We start from the raw sequence: 19669 nt of genomic DNA on the forward strand, positions 1-19669 counted from the left end.
GAAAACAGTTGCCATAAGGCCCCTCCAATTAAATTAAACTATACAAATTTCCACAAGGTAAACACCTCCACTGGTCCCCATGGAGGTGTGTACCCGCTGGGGCATTTGCCTGTTTTGCTTGGTAAGTAAATTAATTTCACCCTGTACTTCCACTGCAGTAAGTGTATTTTCTGGAGGTCAATGTGCACAGTGATGTTGCTGCTGTTTTTCCAAACACCTTTTTATTGATTTAATCGCCAGCTTTAGTTTCACTTTAGTTTTTGGCTGAACCGTCAGCTTTCCAATCCCTGTGCTGCACTGAGGGTCTGTGGACTGCAGGGGGTGCAGGGATGCTTCTGAGTTCCCTGTTCTGCTTAGCCGGTCAAAGAGCGCCACCTGTCGCTGATACCTATATATCTCTGTCCTCATCGGGTCCCCTTGACTGTCTCCTTCACTGTGGGCTCGCAGGCACACACAGCCGCGTATCACCAGAGCTGGCCGCTGTCCTCGCAGTACCTGAAACACCAGGGACCTTGCAATGATCTCGCTGGACTTAAATTTCAACATTTTGACTCGGGACCTGTCGCATTACCTGGAGAACCAAGTGAAAGTTGGGCTGTTCGGTTCGGGAGTGGGTCTGTCTCTGGTGTTGGGCTTCAGCGCGGCGTACACCTGCTACTATTTGATCTCAGTAGCGAAGGTAATTGACATTAACTTAAGGGTCTGTGTCTTTTGTGGGGAGTCTTCACGGTATACGGCTTGTATATGTCACATAAATCCCCGTGTGCGGTGTGTGCTCTTTCGCGGAGAAGCATCTTAACTGTCAGGGGCTGGTGATGGTACTCGGCGTAGGTGCGGATGGAGGTGTCTGTTAGCTGGCATCAGTTTAACTAGAGGGATAACGCCGCAAAGCAGCACGTGTACGTCGGATGTCAGGCGACGGAGCAAACACTAATCCGTATATAGACTCAAAATGGGTGTTATCCATATTAAAGTTTAGCTCGTATGTAACGAGAAAAGGACTGCAGTTAGACGTCGGCATTAGGGAAGCTAGGCTAGCTTTTACTGTAAGCTAGAAATGCCGGTAGAAGGTGTTATGTAACGCCCGCTGAGCTGCCGCCGTTCATTTGAAAAGGATGGAGACGAACAGCGTTCACTAAATGAATAAAAAGAAGCTTTTCGTCTGTGACTTTAGGGTTTGAATGTATAAATGTGGTTAAAATAAACGTGGATCTGTGAAATTGCCAGTCAGAATCTCTTAAAGCGGTGGTGTCAAACATGTGGCACGGGGGCCAGAACCGGCCCGCCAAAGGTTCCAATCCGGTCTACTGGAAATAAGTTTTTCTTTTTGTTTTTTCACTTTCTTCTTCACTGTACTACACAGGGATGAAAAACGTATGGCTGTTTAAGTGTTGGTAGAGCTAAAGTTGTTTAGCATAAATAAAGATTAACATACTGTAGTTTTTTTCTTGTTCCAAAAAAACATTATTTTTTATTGTTCATTTTATTTTTAATTTGCATTTATTTATTTCTCCTTGTAGCAGAAGTCACTTGACCTTTGAATACACCAGAAATATTGTAGTTCTGTAACTTTTATTAAGTTTTTGTGACTCACAGTCTTGTGAGTGGTAAAGTCTCAATAAAATTTCAGTTTTGATTTTGTTTGGTTTTTTTTGCCAAACTAACAAACACTAAAACTAAAGATATTGCCTTTATAATTTTATTTAATTTTATTTTAGTCAGTTTTTTTCACATCTAATTTTAGTTTTGTTTAGATTTAACTACCTAGATTAACATTTGTAAACAACACATAAAAACCAATCACATCAACATAAAGCAAACAATATACACACACTTTCTTCTACTTTCAGAGGTTTGATGGCTTGAGACATAAAAGACAGTTTAGACCTATTTTTTGTGAAAAGGGGGGGGGGGGTAATTGTGCTGTGGAGATGGTAGTTTAAAGGAAGAGGTCTCATCACTCACAATGTTATTTGCTTTTCTCCACACACAGTCCGTATAAATGCTTTCTAAACTTGGTAATGCAATTCCCAACAACATGTAATGGAAATGTAATAAAACCTGTTGCTTAAATTGCTTTAAACTGACTTCCCCACCATAAGCGATGTGATACAACCACCAGGTACTATTTGTCAGTGGATCCCGGAGGTTGCTGGCTCTCAGTAGAGGAAAACCTTTAGCAGATTGAAATGGTTGAAAATATTTGTTTTGCAGCACAAGCTGGAATTGGGGAATGTTCGCCTTCAAATAGAAGTTGTGGCTCTCTGCTTTTGCACTGAAGGCAAACAGGATATGTTTCTAGTTTGCACCACACTTTTCACCGTTTCACTACAGCTCGGAGACTAGCTGGCCAGTGTTTGTAGATAAATCTTCCACTTCCATTCAAACTACACCAGCTACTAAAGAAATACCTATAGCCATTTTTGCTAGTTACAGGTGGTTGCCAGGGGGTGAGTGACTGGTCTATAGGCCTGCGTTACCATGGAGAGTACCCGCAACCTCCAGCAACCACTTTTATACCCTCAGTCAGGGAATGCAAATTTTTTTTGTGTGTGTGTGCGTGTTTATTTCTTTACATTAAAAGGTTGGTTATTAAGCAGTTGTTTAACTAGGCCAGCTCACTTGAGATTATATTGGGCCATGTGTGGCCGATGAGTTTGACACCCGTGACTTAATGCAAAGTAAGCAGCTTGTTATGCTTGAACATGGTTGTGCACATTAATCATGCATAACTAGGTTTATGCACTCATAAAGCAAACTCTGTCACAGTTTGATCTGTATTGGTCTGCATTAGATGTGATTTGATGATAATGAATATATTTAGATTTAGCTTTACCACATGTGACAGTAAATTTATTATTACAGTAATGGATCTATTGTTAAGACTAAATAACAGCACTTAGAAGTCTCTTATATGATTTTAACCTGTGCCATCCTACATTCACGTCTGTTTTGCAGAAGCCACAGCTGATCTCTGGAGGTAAGAAGTTCTACCATTTTCTGAGGGAGCAATGTCCAGTAGTGTCAGAGACCTACTACCCCACCTTTTGGTGTTGGGAGAGCCGCATCCAGACTCTGCTGAGACCTTTCGTCACAGCCAAACCGGGGGTCATCTACAGAAAGTAAGTCCCCGCTGTGACTGATGTGCCAATTGTCACTTTCATCCTCTAAGCTTATATTTTATTTCTCCTTTGAATCAATTTTGTTTCACAAGAGCTTTCAGCATTACTAAATGTCAGGGAAAACATTTTGAGTACTTTGCTGCTGACTGTGCTTGGCTTTATCAAACTTGCTCACTGAGAAATTGCTGTTGGTCGTTCTTTCCAGTGCCACAACTGGAAACAAATCCGGCTCTTGTTCTTTGCCAATCTCCAAAGCCCAGAGGAGAAAGAGATCCTTTGTGTCACCGTGCTGGCTTGGTCCGCCAGGCCTGCTCCTTGAAAATGTTAATTCTGTTGAAGATTAATTGGCACTGCATCCCTACCCCCCACATATCTCAAGATAAGAGATTAGAATGAGTGAAGACAGATTTGGTTTTAATTATAACACATGTATAACTTATTTATTATTTTTTTTTCACTTGGGGGAAAAAAGACCCTCATTTTTCACGTACATGCGTTTTGCCCAAGTGTGTGTGTTTGTAACTGTAAACTGTACAACTGATCTGATGTCCTTATGTTTAGGTGTCTGTACCATGTACTAGAGATTAGAGTAAAAGACAAAAATACAATCTTTAATATTCTTTTTCCTTGTTTTCTTAATTCCTTACATAAAACCACAGTTGATTTTGTTTAAATATGACTTTTAATTCAAGGGAAACGGTAAAGAATTAAGAACTGTACACCATTAATCTGCCACAAGGACTTTGGCACTGCCTCTGCTTTTCACAGAGATCTTTGTGAAGGAGAAAAATGCTCCCATAATGCCCCTGGGTGTACAGATGCTAGTGGAGGTCTGTGCTACCGCATCAAACCTAGAAAGACTGATGGTTGCATTCACTCAAGTTATTATCACATGGCCTCTGGGGACAGCAGGACATTCCTCCTATAATGAAGTTATACAAGGTTGACCCAAGGACGGACAGCGTGAAAGATGTCCGATGTATCGTAGGCCGTCTGGGTGAAATTCCACTCAGCTTGTTGTCATAGCTGGGGATTAGCACCACGGACTCTGCTGGCTTCTCCGAATTGGCCTTTCTTGACTTTAAAGTCTCGCCTCAGGTGCATATTTCATGGCCGTTCTGTAATTTCACGCTGTCTCTCTTAACCGCCGGACGGCCAAGTTGGGCTCAGCGGCTGCCGCGTGTGTGCGTTTGTGTGTGCGGAGCAGGTTTAAAAATGCACCGAGACTGAATTACATCATCTGCCACGCACGGGTTGTGCATCCACGAAATTGATTAGCTATAAGAACCCATTGGTGCAATGCCCTCCTCTTTATTTGAATTTGCTGTGTGTTGCAGAGTCTGCTGACAAGGTGCTCGCAAGGGAAATGAGGCAGCTGTCAGTGAGTGTTGTGCTCACATATCCAGTCCCCACTTTAGCAGCGTGTGTAACGGATGCAATGAAGTAATCACGTTACTTAAAAGTATTAATTGTGATGAGAAAAGAAGTGGATTTCATTAGCAGATATGCTTTTTAATTCAAATTTCACACCAGTGTTGTCCCATGTTTGTGTCTGACTGTATATATACTGTATATATACAATGGATGAAACAAAGAAGACGATATATACAGGCGCACAGAGTGATCATTGTCAGGAAGACCGGTGTTGCTGACTTGCGTGTCCTTCTCGTCTCTGCAGTGAGCTCATTAAAGCAGCAGATGGAGGACAGATCTCTTTGGATTGGTTCGACAACGATGACAGCCTTTCTCATCCCGACCCTGCCACCAGGCCCACAGTCCTCCTCCTCCCCGGTCTGACCGGCACCAGCCGAGAGTCCTACATCTTACACATGGTCCAACAGAGCCGGGATCTGGGCTATAGGTGGGTGGTCTTGGCTGAATAGCCTGGCTGACTCAAAGAACTGACAATTTCTCTGCTTTATGTTCTAATTTGCTATCCACACAGACTACAGATTTCTTGTCCAAATAAATTGAAAGAACTTTCACAGGCTTTCATGATTGCAAAGTAAAATCTGCAACCAGTTCTGTAGTGCTTTTGCAAGATTTTTTATACCTTTATATAATGGGTCCATGAGTGACAGGAGCTCGGGGTTATTTGAGGTGAAATCACAAATAAAGTGGGCAGCTAAGCTCCGTGTCGAGAGCTGCTTTTGTAAATAGCCAAATGTAGCCTGAGCTTGAAGAGTTGCAGAGGGAGGCACTTTTTTTCCCCCTCCACTTTCCTTCATCTCCAATAGGCCCTGTCTATGTTCTCTCTGCACTCATTCTTTCACACAGATTTGGAAAGGCATGGGAAGAGAGCCGGCAAACTCAGCATCTTCCACCCCTCTCCCCTGTCTGTGTAGCTTAATTAATTACAGCTTATCCGGGTACAAGCTTTGCAGCTTAGCCCGGACCAGCCTCCGAGTGTATGCTGCAGCGTGTTTAAGCACTCCACCACCACCACCTCCTTCTCCCCCTCCTCTCGCCCAGCACCCTGTACAGCTCTGCCCTGCTGCTGCTGCTGCTGCTGAGTTATGCCGATTATAAAAACAGCAGGTCTGACTCCAGCAGATAATAGATGACTGGCGAGATGCTGATGCCTTTGCTTTGCAGTACAAACACAGTTCCTTCACACAGCTGTGCCTCCCTGCGCACTTTATCGTATACACAGTTCATTTCTTTTATGTAAGAAATGTTTGTTTAAAGAAATCTTTGGCTGTTGCTTTCATTTGGACGTGACCTTTTATAGGCTTTTGATTAACTGTAAAACCCTGAAATTGGCAGGAAATGTAAAAAATAAGCCATTTACTAGCGATTTAGCCAGTTTGAAATCTGAAGTTGGTTAGTTTACACCAATCAAAGGCACATTTGAGGATGTTTTATCAGCAAACTTTGGATTTTCTTCTGGAAAGCTGAGTAAAAGAGCTAGCCAGTGGTTGTTTAATGCACTAATCAGTTCTGATCTCCTTATATTACATACACATGTACAACATATACAATTACTTTGCAGCATGCAGTTAGTTTTTATAGTAATAAATCCAAATATTATGTATAAAATGTCAAGAAACAGCACTACATTCTCGACAAACTCAATCTGATATATTCAAAATGTAACATTTACCTGCTGCCCATTAAATTTGACAGTGATTATTAAAATGGTATATGTTTTGTGGATTTCAGATGCGTGGTTTTCAACAACAGAGGAGTTTCTGGTGAAACATTACTGGTAAGATCTGTCCCAACACGTGTCAAAGATTTCATTCTTCTTTTTTTTTTCTTCTTTTTCGTCCGTGAGCCCCGTCCATGTTCACAGCGTCAGACACGACTGTTTAGGACAGCTGCCCTCCCTGTAGAGTTGCTCTTTTTCTTCTGTTGCACACGTGTCGCAGAGCCCACAGGGAGCCTGAGTGGACGCCGAACAGACAATGTTGCTGCACAGCAGGGATTAAGTTACAGACAGATACTGTATTTTAATGCCGAGCCACAGAAATATGAGCTCGCCAAACACGTGCTGTCCCGACACCTGGCTTAATCTCTCCTCTTGCACTCGGGTATATTGAGCTAATACAAATTAGCTCAAACTTGGATATTGTATTCCATGCACATTGCATTTAATGGCTCCACTCTCTGCACTCTCTGCATGTCCTCTGCTTTAGAATAGAGATACCTTCTACTACCTGCTACATTTACTATCACCATTGCATAGAGATTTTAGTCAAAGTGGTGTTTTATCACCTGGAGAGAGTGCACAAAATCAAACCTTCAGATTTGAAACAAGAGCAAAGGATCCGTGTCACTGTGTTTGATTGGGGTTTACATCCAGAACTCAGTTGGTTCAGCTGTTATTACATTTGAGCTGGACCCTGTAATCCTGGCACCGTACCAGGTCGTTGGGGCAGTTTTCTCCCTCTTTCAGTGGAGAAAATGGTGCGATATTCAGTGCAAATGCTTTAGCACTTGTATGCTTCTCTGAGCATTTTCTCTGTGTCCAGTAAGTGTGAATATCCTCCATTGTTCAACCAGGCCAGTTTTTCCAAATGGCCCACTGTGTGAAAGATGCATACTGATACAAAGATTATCCCTAAGTGCTATAGCCCTATTTCCAGACCTTGAGAAAACGCCTATTACATTACACTCTCCTGTGGAGTTGCTTTGCAGTGAATATGTTCACTCTGCTAAGTCTGTTCCCCTGAGACATTATTAATTTGTTGTTTTGTTATATATTCAATTAAAAAATAAGCATAGTAAGATCTGGTGGCCTATTAAAGTTCTGCTCTTGTCCAGAACTATTAAAGGAAGCATAAGAGAAGAGAAAAGCAGGAATATAGTTTGCCTGAGCTTCTTCTTGAATCCTAATGAGCAGCCTTGGAGAGCTGAGAAACTGGACTTGTTAAATAGGCTCCTTCAAGTTAGAGCAGGCTTGTTTTAAATGTTAAGTAGCCTGCTCTGAGTGATAACACTGTTTCAAGTCGAATGAAATGTCACCCCCACATACACAGAACAGCATTCTTATCATACTCAGAAATTGCCAAATAAACAATAATAATGAGTCTCAGAAAAATGGGTTATCCTGTGCTGGCCTGCTAAAACATTTTTTATGTAGATACACAGCGTGAACAGGTAAATGTGAATCCACTTTTCATGGCTTTATAGAGAGGAGATTCTCGTGGTCTACTGAGCAAATGACTTTGAAGGTTTCAATAGAGTTCACTCACTGGATACTTCATTATGTACACCATGCTATTACTGAATTGGAATACCCTTTGCCTTCAGAGCTCCCTTAATTCTGCGTGCTGAAAATATTCCTCAGAGAGTTTGGTCCATATTGTTGTGGTAGCATCACCCAGTTGCTGCAGATTTATTTACTGCACATCTTTGGTTCCATCACAGGTGCTTTATTGGATTGATACTGACTGTTAAGGGCATTTGAATACACAGAACTCTGTGACATATGTAAAAAAAAAAAAACAGTTTGAGATGATTTAAGCCTTAGTGACATGGTCCGTTATCCTGCTGGAACCAGCCATCAGAAGAATGGTACACTGTGGTCATAATGGGATGTACATGGTCAGCAACAATACTCTGGTAGATTAGGGCATTTAAACAACACTCAGTTGTTACTAAGAGGCCCAAAGTGTGCCAAGAAAATATCCGTATTATCATGAGATCACTGGCAAAAGCTTGAATGATCGATACAAGGCAGGATGTATCCATTGTTTTCAACTCATCAGACCAGGCAACACTTTTCCAATCTTCTGTTGCCCAATTTTGGTGGTCCCAATGGGAGCCTCTCTTTCTAGTTCTTATCTGAGAGGAGTGATACTCATTGTGGTCTTCTGTTGCTGCTGTAGCCCATCTGCTTTAAGGTTTAACATGTGTGTTTAGAGATGCTGTTCTGCATGCCTTGTTATTTGAGTAGCTGTTGCCTAAATGCCAGTTCAAAGCAGTCTGGCCTCTGGACAAACATTTTCACCCAGAGAATTGCAGCTCATTGTATTTTCTCTTTTGATGGCCATTCTTTGTAAACCCTGGAGATGGCAGTGTGGAAAAATCCCAGCAGATCAGAAATTTTTGAAATACTCAAACCAGCCTTTCTGGCACCAACAACCACATCACATTCATTTAAATCACCTTTCTCCTCTATTCTGATGCACAGTTTGAATTTCAGTATGTCTGTGGACTGTCAGCCTGTCTCCATAAAATCCTTTAGAAGAAACAGCTGCTCTAACAAACTAATAAACTGTAATGTCATCTAAGTTTTTACTATACTAAGTTTCCAGTTTTCACTTTTGTTGGGTCTTCATCGTGGTTTTGACAGAGACAAAGAATCAGAAAGGCAGGAGTGACTGTGTTATGTTGCTGTCATACTCAGACCCCAAGGACCTACTGTGCAGCCAACACAGAGGATCTGGAGACTGTTATTGAACACATCCAGAGGGCCTATGAAGCTGCTCCACTCATGGCTGCAGGAGTGTCCATGGGCGGGTAATGGAGCCACTCTTTACAAGCTAGCTTGCACATACTGCTAATAAAAGTCAGAATAAACATTAAAGCTACTTTTCACGATGCAGCTTTAGTAAACTGTGAGATATTGAACATTTACTGTGTGTTGGGGACATGTCAGTGCTTTGTTTTATTATTTTCCAGTTGTTCGGCGCACTCTGCCAAATAATGTGTTTTTTATTGCACAACAGTAATCCTCTGAATTGGGGGATTGGTCATTCAGTTTCCCTCTGTCCCTTCATCTGTCCCTTTCTCCATATTCAGGATGATGCTGGCAAACTACTTGGGGCGCAAGGGCCGGGAAACCTGTCTGAAAGGGGTCGTGGTCTTCTCAGCGGGCTGGGATGTATTTGAGTGCACCGCTTCACTGGAAAAACCCCTGGACCGTTTCCTCTTCAACTCCTACCTCACCAGCTGCCTACAAGCCTCTGTGCACAGGTCAGCCAGGGCTAGAGCAGGGATTAACACAGCCACTAAGTCACTGCCAGTGCTATTTTCTAAACAGAGGCTTGAACAACTGGGTTTCAAATATTTATGTTTGGTTTGCTCATTTAAAAGTTGTGTGTGTGTGTGTGTGTGGGGGGGGGGGGGGGGGGGGGGGGTTATGCATCATTGTTTGTTAGGTGATGAACAAAACATTTAAACAAAGCCTGACTACATATCCACAATATATTCCTACTTGTGTGTTAACATGAGCAATAACATATGCATGATAGTGCTTTACCTAGTGCTGCCTCATCATTTTTCGTATTGGACATCACTGAGTTTTTCCTAAGTTATTGTGTTAGAAGAAGAAGTAAAAGAAGATATTTTTTATTTATCCGGTTAGAAAATTAAATTAAAACTAAATAGCTCAAATACATAGACTAGTGACAGCTCGATAAATTACAATATGACAAAACAAATATTTTAATAAGGTATAAGCCTAATCGGAAATCAATAAATGCTTAATCATAATTAAGTAAATAATAATTATGATGATGTAGTGGTTTGCACTGTTGCCTTCCAGCAACAGGGTCAAAGGTCATGGTCAAGGCTGAACCACCTTTACATGGTGTCACTCTGGGTACTCGAGACTTCCCCTCGCTGTCTCACTGTCATTTGCTGTGTAACCACATGTCAAATGCAGGATGGATAAATAGCCGAGTGTAAACCTAAAGAGCACCTTTATTGCATTGATGATGATGATGATGATGATGATAGTAAATCCAGAAATCCAGACTAATAACGGACTAAAAGACTAATAATTGATTTAATAGCCAGGGACAACACAAGGGTGGATTGATAAACACTGAGGAGAAGACAGTGCTATTTCTACACATGAGGGTAATTAGTAGAAGTGGACACAGCAGGGTCATGAGGCACATGTGATTATAATGAAAGACAATGAGGCATGAGGTGAAGTAAAACTAAACACAAAACACAAGTGAGAAATGACGCCTAAGATAAGACAGGAAGTGAGAAACAATAAACAGGGAAACGCAGACACAGGATTGAACTAAACGAAGAAGAATTGACACAAGAGGAGAAGACGGGAAACACTGAGGAAACAAATGAAACTGGAAAAATAAATTATAACAAGAACTAAAGACTCCAAAAATGCTAGAGAATAAATTAGGATCAATGGTCACCATTATGAACAGCTAATGAATTCAATGCCAAAAGTTGAAAAAGTCACAGTCCAGAGTTAATAGATGGATAAAAATGTTCTTATATAATACGCAAATGACATCCACAAATGGCATCTTCATGTTGCCTAGCAACTGCAATTTTTTCTAGCATTTATGCAATTAACATTTAACAACAAAAGTTGAATTGAAGCTGCCTAGCAACGGGCTAAAATGGCCCATTTTTCACAGCCTCTACGACCCCCACGTTTTTTACTGCTCTTGATGCGAATGAGAATATCAGTTCATGCTAATTTTAAATAAATATAACTGATATCAGCTTATCATCAGGCCAGTTGTGTTCTTTAGAATATTGCTATTTGAGACAAATAGTGATGACAACGTTTCCACATCTGAAACCGGGATCATGCTGAGAGGAAATGAAGGCTATGTATGAGGAGCTGAATTTCATTAGCAGGAGGAATGTTCTCATATTGATGTTGATGTTTTATTGAAAAAAGCTGGATGAAGAACAGATCTTCTTTTGAATTTATCTTTTCTTTTCCGGGGTAGTCTATTATGTTGTTACAACCTTGTCAGCATTTCTGGGGAATATTTTCAAATGCAAGTCATGTAACCTAACAGCAGTTAGTGACCCGTTTTTTGTTTTTGTTTTTTTAAATCTGCCCCGCAGGCACAGACCAGTGCTCGAAAAATGTTACGACATTGATCATGTCATGAAGGTAGGGGATTATTTTCAGTGGCGTTAAGCCATGCCAATTTCATTAAATAAAGTAGACCAAATAAATCGTTTTACTGCATTCCCACAGGCAAGGACCATCCGAGAGTTTGACGAGAGGTTCACCTCGATAATGTTTGGTTATCCTACCAATGACGACTACTACCGCGATGCCAGTCCTGTCCACAGGCTCAAATCTGTGCAGGTGCCAATGCTATGTCTCAACGCTGCTGATGATGTCTTTTCTCCATCTCACGGTGAGTCTCCAGTCCAAAGTCCAGTTCATGGGTGAAAATACTTCAACTACGTGAACTAATGATAACATTCTGGCATGTCATGTAAAGACATTGCACAGAGATTAAACAAAAAAACAAAAAGTGAATTCTGTGTTTTGTTTGCAGCCATTCCAGTGGAGGCAGTGAAACAGAACCCTAACCTGGCCATGCTCATTACCCATCACGGCGGCCATATTGGTTTCCTGGAGGGCCTGTGGCCACGTCAGAGCACTTATATGGACCGAGTCTTCAAGCAGTTTGCAAAGGCGGTCATTGAGCAAAGCAACCAACTCAAAGACCTCTCCTGATAAGAAAATGTAACTGATGTTCTGGTTTTACATTTTTATTATGTCTTCTTGATACATTCTGTCCTTTATTTCTTCCATTTTAAATCCCATTCTTGTTTTTTATACCTTAATCAGCCCTTTCTGCATTACATCTATCTTCTCCTCTCTACCAGACCAGTTCTGCAGTTTTTCTTTCTTCCGATGACTTCTTCTATCCTTGCCCTCCATAGGTCCGTTCTATTTTTGCTGCCACAAGCAAAAAAAAAAAAAACTAATTCTTTCTCATTTTAAAGGGCACATTTTATTGAATGCAGCATTTGTGTTGCACTCAGCATTAATTTATTGATTCCATGCAGTTAAAAGTCTGTAGTCCTGCAAGCAAAGCTGTTCATGTCACAGCTGAAATACTGAATCTGTGCCCATTTGTGCATTAGCTAGCTAAAGAATTATGTGATTACCTTGTGCAATCATCAGTACTGTACATGAGATTCCAATCATTTTTGGTAATGAAGCATCCTCTATTGCTTTTATCATTAAGACATCTGTAGGATTTTAGCCCTCAGGGATTTTTTTTTATTTCCTTAACTTCATTTTCCTTAACTTCTTTCCCTCCTTTGTACTTTCTCAGTTATTCTCCTTGAGTTTGAGTTTTCCTAAGTTTACGTCCACACAAAGTTATTTATTTTCTTCTAAAGTAATAGTTTCATATTTTTGTCTTTTGAGTTGTGAAGCTTGAATTCACTTTCTTTTAAATATGATGCTAATATCATGAGATGAATAGCTTAAAGATTGGAAGCATAAAGATTGGAAGCAGAGGAAAGCAGCGCCTCTGAAGCTCTAAATAAAATGCAGTGCCGTGAAAAAGTATTTTCCCTCTTCCTGAGTTCTTAGGGGTTTTTTCATATTTCATACTTCAGATCAGCAAAATAAATTGTAATATTTAACAAAGATAACCAGAGTAAATACATAAAAATCTGTGTGATGATCTGAATCATGTAAGTAATGTAATTTAATAAATGTGCAAAAAAATAAACAAATCAGGAAGAGGGAAAATACTTTTTCTCTGCATTTTAGTGTAATGTTACTAAGGGATACTTCCCTCTCGTTGCCAGGAGAAGAATTGTCATGGGAGAGGAGTACCCACAAATTAAACATGAAATTGCAAAGCTCTTATATTTTGGCATAATTTCTGTCGCTGTTAATAAATAATCAGAAATCAGTCATAAAGAAACGTAAGTCCTCGAATGCAGTAGTTTGAGCGCGCTGCATAGTAATTACACATTTTAAAGCAAAAAAGTACAAATTTAATCATTTTTATCTTATTTATTTATTTATTTGTTGCATAGTTGACATTTTGCTACATCAGATGGTCAAAAATAACTATTAAAATATAGGTTTGCCTAAAATCTGTCCAATAATAATAAGTACTTACCTTTACCACACACAGACAGATAATGTAGTGCCTGGACTAAAGCTTTGTTTCTTTTACCTCTGAAGTTGTCAGAGGTAGGAGTGACGTCACTCTCGAGCTGACCGTTCCAGTAGTAGTAGTATGTGGAAAATATCGTATTTTGGGTTATTTCCCAATTTTATGTAGTTTATAATTTTGACTTCTCAGATACATAACTCATAATTTTTGAGTTATTAAGTAATTTAGCTACCCCCCCCCCCCCCCCCCCAAAAAAAAAAATATAAAATTTAAAAAAATTAAAAAAAATTCAGCTTGTATAGAGTTCAAATTGGAAAGTCCTACATCAAAGTTGGGATTTCCAACTCTTCAGTTGGAACACAGTGTATTTCCTAGTCTCATGAGTGACTTTAATGTGTTTGGTTACCCGTGTAACCCTGGTTCTCTGAGGTATCTCGTGATAGGATATGCCCTCTGACGTAACGAAAAGCTCCACTAGCACAAAGTCCTTCTACGATCTTAATTGCTGATCTATTTGGTTCAAGTCCACTGGATGTCTTTGTCATCAGTGCGTGCGAACATCTGTCTGGGCATCTACGTACCTGCCTGTTTTTTGTGACTGCACGGAGTCGTCTGTGAAGAATTTAAATAAGAATGGACCAGCTACCCATCTATCCCAGGCAGTAGGCATAAAGCAGACTTCAGAGAAGTGTAACAGAAAAAACTACGCAGCTATTGGGTCTCGAACTGTAAATCAATATCCATCAGAGTATAATCAATGCTTAAAGCCTAGGTTATGCTCTGTTAGTTCATTATCATGTAAACTGTCTGCAAAAATAATAGGCAGACAAACAGACATCCACAGAAACCTGCTAACCATCTGATGACGAAGGGCTCATTTATAATAGCCCTTGGCCTCAATGTATAAAAGCAATGTATATTTGTCAGTCCGCTAGTTGAGGCTGCCATTTTAATTTAAAAAAAAAAAGAAAAAAAAAAGGAGAAATCTACCTAAATCAACCTGTTTTGGAGCTTTACAGGGATAACCAAGCTGAGCTAGTTTCCCCCTTCTTTCATTCTTTATGCTAATCAAGTAACCGGCCCCTGGCTGCAGCTTCATATGTAGCAGACCGAGAGTGGAGGGGTGTCAGCCTCCTTATCTATCCCACACTGCAAAATCGAACAAGCATATTTTGAATTGTTCCTGTCTGTACGTCTCCTGCATGCACTTTTATTTTGACTCATTCTTCCATTCATGCACCAAATAGTTTTACAACATGGAGGCAAATTCATCAATGACGAGGAATGTAAAATTGCACTATGTAAGTTGAAAAATTCCTTAATGCAAAGCACTTCATTTCATGAGAAAAATGAAAGTGTATCCCAAAGGTTGAACAGAGCAAATGAGAGTATGGCAATTTCACAAGGTTTTCTTTCTTCAAATGTTGAAAACGAGTCCTTAACGTAGGTCTGAGGGTGCTAGACTCAGTGGATGTGAATGAAATAATGCACACGGTGACTGTCTGAAAGTGTTAGATGTTGCTTTACTAAATGCAAAGCCTGGTTTCCAGTCGTTTTTTGTTTTCTTTTGCCAACAATGATCAAGGGGCTGGCTACCATGTATGAGTTAGCATCAGTGAAACAATCAGATCTGACTGGAAGCCAGACTTTCAGTAATGCACTGCGTGGAGGATTTTTCCTGTTCCTGTGGAATTACGATTTTTTTGTGTTTGTTTGTCCTGCCGAGTGTCCATTGTGCAGCATGTGTCTTATCAGTGTCATCATGTCCTGAACGTTAACACCACTTTGTAATATGTAGCACAAAGGACATGTTTGTCTGTTCATAGGATTCATTTCATTTTTTTACACTGTATAAAAAGAAGAAAATGAAACATTCGGTTCAACATGTGCGGCAATAAAGAGTTTAACTTTAAAACAATGTCTCTATATAAGTACTAGTATATACAGATTATCAACATGAGTGTAATATGCTGTATTTAATAAATAAATAAACAAATTCTAAGTCATTTTGGCTCCTGTCTCCAGATTTGTTTCTTTTTTCTTTCTATTTTTTTAAACTTGTTTTTTTTTAAAAAAATAATTACATTTAGAACACAAAGTTGGATAGCCTTCCCAAGAGTCGCGTGAGACTGCCTTCATCATCGTCCGCCGACGCCAGGACATTTGACAGTCCACCATTTGAGCTGGCTTACTGCGTGACCGCTGTGTCACCAAAGGGTCACACTGTCTCTCCTCTCACACCATTGGATTGGGATTTGGGCCTTAGAATTGACTCGCTCCACACTCATGAGCTTAGCCGTTGATAGGATATGCATGACTGCAGTAGAGGATGTGATCCACCAAAAGCCAACTGTAATCCGCCAGCACTCCACTTCCCCACAGACCAAGCCCTCAATAAGCCCACAGACAGATGAGCTTCGGTTTTATGAAAACCTGTGATTAATTAGAGTAGACTGCCAAGAAGGATGAGTAATTTTGCCTATCTATCTAATATAAATGTCCCACTTTGGACTTTACCCTCCGTATCTGATCCAATTGTTGCTTTTTCTAGACATATCTACTGGGATTGCCACCAAAAAAATTTAAAAAAGTGGCAAATTTCATATACATATATATCTCTGAAGCATAAGCAATAAGCAACACAATAAGCATGTTTGTGTGCGCTTGTTTCTTCTTCTACACAGTCATGAGTTGAGCCCCAAACTTGGCACACAGGTGCATAATAGTCCCCTGATGGTTTTTTATCTACAGTAGATATTATGGCATCATCAGGTTGCCTGGCAACCACATAGCAATGGGCTAAAATGAAATGGTTTTAGCATTTGTGCACCTGTAACACCTTATAATAGCATCATATCGTTTTTATTCTGTGACAATAACTTCTCATTTATATCCACAAAAGCCATCTTGTTGCCTGGCAACCACCTAGCGATACTCTACTTGTTTTTTGGTCTTTATTCACCTGCAACTCCTTGCAAAAGCAGCTCATCATTTCAATTTCACCAAAAACATCTCATTTGTATCTTTTTGTTTTACTTGTCTTCAGTTTAACCATTACACATTCTTCATAGGTCATGATTTAACAAAGTATTGTAATTATCTGACATTATTAACTGGATGACTAATCCTTAATAATATTTCAAAGAGCAGGAAGAGTATATTTTTTAGGTTTTACAATACTGTTTTGGAAAAACAGCATCTATCCCCCCAACAGCATGTCCTTTTTTACCTAAGACACGAAAACACAACAGTAATGATGGCTTTAATATATTTTATTGAAAATGAAACTCAGAAGAACAGTTAGGATTTATTATATAACCATCTATAACCATTACAACCATTAAACTCTGTCCTCAGGGCTATATCATAAAAAATATTCATACTATTCCATTATTTATATTAATTAAACCCAGAATAAATGCTTTCTAATTTGGGTATTGGTTATTATCTATTGATTGGTATCCATGGGTGTGGCCAGGAGCAGCAAATTTGCATTTAAAGCTACATGCATTTGTGAGCGATCGGTGAGGTATTGCTGAGCTGAAACTTTGAAGATACATTCTGGGAATATGTGAAACTTAATTTAAGCTGATAAAATGGGCTACAGTAGGAGAGAGAAATAATTTAAATGAATTTAATCTTCTGACCTTGCAGAATTTGGAAAAATATCACCTCAAAGCCCAAATTAAACAATGAAACCAAACAAGAAAACTGTGTGCCACAGGAAGCTAATAGTACTGTAAATTAATAGCCTTAAAATAGTGAGTTACCCCTCTGACATCTTTGCAAGCATCAGATTTCAAACGCATAAAAATCATCTAAAATCACGTGGGCTTTCTGCACAATGCCTACTTTTCCATAAAGAACAATCATGAGGTGCCAGAATCAGCATCCCAGGCGCCCTTTCATGCCTTTACTTTCTTATCCTGTCCTGACAGCCGCTGGCTGAAAATAGCCTTGTGTTATATCACACAGAGGTTGTAGGTTGATGGAAAGGCTGCTCTAATATTACCTCACAAGAGCTGAAATAGTAATGTCCCTGGACCAACAATGCCCCTGTGCCCTGACAGTGATGATGCCAGAAAGAGCCCAGCATTCATTATGAAGCTATTTCTCTTCTTGATAGTGAGAAAGGTCATTGTACATTATTCACAACAAAGATACAGAGGTGCTGAGATGGAAAAAACACATCAGGAGAGATGTTGCTTCAGAAATAAACAAGAGGGTTTACTCTGGCAGAATAAAAAGATCTGGCATTGTGTGGATGAGAGTGAGGATACTGTTAATCACAGGCTAAAGACAGGGAGCTTGAAGAACCCTACTTAAACTTTGTATCAGTGCACTTGTCTTCAAAATACAACATTAAAGCATCAAAACCAATGGAAATCAGAGCTTATAGAATTCAAACATGCAGCCTAAATGATAAGAAGTAATGAAGGCGTGATACAGTGATTAGAAGTTTCCATACACTCATCATGGGTATTTCTTTGAACTGTTCTTTTTCCAGTATGCATACATACATATAGGATCAAAAGTATACATACACTCCCAGCAATATATTTGATTAAATGTCACGTCATCAAATGTTCTTGCTGGATAGATGACGACTCTTCTTGACAGAATTGGTAGAGTTCATTTAAACTGGTTGGTTTCATTGCACAGACCGAGCTTTTAAGCATAGTCCACAAATTTTCAACAGGGCTGAGGTCGAAACATTCCAAAAGCTTAATGTTATCCTGCGTTATCTATTCCAAAATCAGTTTTGAAGTATTTGGGATCATTGTTCTGTTGGAACATCTGATTGTGTCCAAGTTTCAACCATCAAGCTGTTGATTTGAGGTAAAGTTGAAAAATCTTTCCATCCACTTTCTGCAATGCACCAGTACAAGTGTCAAAAAAATAGTCCCACACCATGATGCTGCCACCACCATGCTCCACAACTGGAACGCTGGAAACTTTACTCGCTCCGTTCTTTGTTTTGTCTGAGCATAAAACTTTTTGGCTTGTCCACATGAGCAGTGGCAAATTTCAGCTGAGCTTGAAGGTGTCGATTTGGAAGTACGAACTTCTTTCTTGGCACCCTCTCGGTCCATGCCAATGTAAATCTCACTTCATTGTGGACAGTGATGCTGGTGTTTCAGCAATTTCCAGTTCATGGCTGGCTTGAGGCTTAGTGGTTCTTTGGTTGTTCCTAAACATCTTAACCAATTTCCTCCAAAGGGTGACAGTTTGGCTCTTTGTCCAGACGTTGGCAAGGCGATTACACATCCAAATAACTTTACGTACAATTATTTGAAAGTGTGGGTTCCCTCCGGGTACTCCGGCTTCCTCCCACCGTCCAAAGACATGCAGTTTGTGGGAATAGGTTAATTGGATAATCCAAATTGCCACTAGGTGTGAATGTGCGAGTGAATGTGAGTGCGAATGGTTGTCTGTCCCTGTGTGTCGGCCCTGCGACAGACTGGCGACCTGTCCAGGGTGTACCCCGCCTCTCACCCTATGACAGCTGGGATAGGCTCCAGCGCCCCCCGCGACCCTGAAAAGGATAAGCGGAAGCGAATGGATGGATGGATGGATGGATGGATATTTGAAAGTGTCTGACTGTTTGAGCTGATGATCTGGGAAACTGCACTTGTTCATAAATGGCTCCAGGTGACCTCCCCAACTTGAGCAAACTTGAAGTCTCCCTAATCAATCTTCACTGAGTTCCTTGGACTTTCCAATTGTTCTGACTATTGGTCAATCCAGTAAGTGATGTCAAACAAATCCTTTTTATGCTGGCAAAGATAAAGTTGTAGTTAATCATGATCTGATCTGATGTTGAGTTAAAAGACACAGTAGAACTTTCAGGACCACTTTTTAAAAGACTGAAGTGAGTGTATGCACAATTTGGACCCTGCAGGGATTAGAGAAAACCCGAAATAACATCAAATTATGCAACCAATTCTTCTTTTTTTAAAGTAATTAAAGATATATGCTCCACAATCCCTGGAAAGGGAACAAAAATGATCAAAAGCCCCAAATTTCCACGACATTCCTGCCCATGATGAGTATGTAAACATCTGACAACAGCTGTATAATGTCTTGCAACTTTGCTGGAGCTCGCCAATTTTTGGTATGCAACTCACTCTACTGTCTTTGTGTCTGTTAACAGATTAAATCACAGAGTCGGGCACTGAAAACAAAGAGGAAAAATAACAACGGGATATGTTTAGATGCCATTTT

The 19669-nt window shown here is 40.1% G+C and overlaps 1 protein-coding gene across 1 annotated transcript; it reads left to right on the plus strand.

Moving 5' to 3' along the window:
- Window positions 1-414: 414 nt before the first annotated feature.
- abhd3 (abhydrolase domain containing 3, phospholipase) lies at window positions 415-13689 on the plus strand. Its single transcript, XM_006792109.3, has 9 exons — window positions 415-679; window positions 2959-3122; window positions 4801-4983; window positions 6285-6330; window positions 8977-9089; window positions 9372-9545; window positions 11409-11457; window positions 11545-11710; window positions 11855-13689. The coding sequence occupies exons 1-9, from the start codon at window positions 518-520 to the stop codon at window positions 12034-12036; spliced, it is 1239 nt and encodes a 412-aa protein (XP_006792172.1). The 5' UTR covers window positions 415-517; the 3' UTR covers window positions 12037-13689.
- The last annotated feature ends 5980 nt before the right edge of the window (window positions 13690-19669 follow it).

Source organism: Neolamprologus brichardi, chromosome 18 (genome assembly GCF_056152115.1).
Source record: "Neolamprologus brichardi isolate AB-2024 chromosome 18, ASM5615211v1, whole genome shotgun sequence".
NCBI lineage: Eukaryota > Metazoa > Chordata > Actinopteri > Cichliformes > Cichlidae > Neolamprologus > Neolamprologus brichardi.

What these genes read in the sequence shown, in the direction of transcription:
- abhd3 (XM_006792109.3), top strand. Translation starts at nt 518, where the DNA reads ATGATCTCGCTGGACTTAAATTTCAACATTTTGACTCGGGACCTGTCG. An exon ending in TTTCTGGTGAAACATTACTG is followed by an intron (nt 6,331 to 8,976) that starts GTAAGATCTGTC and finishes TGTCATACTCAG; the next exon opens with ACCCCAAGGACCTACTGTGC. An exon ending in CTACAAGCCTCTGTGCACAG is followed by an intron (nt 9,546 to 11,408) that starts GTCAGCCAGGGC and finishes TCTGCCCCGCAG; the next exon opens with GCACAGACCAGTGCTCGAAA.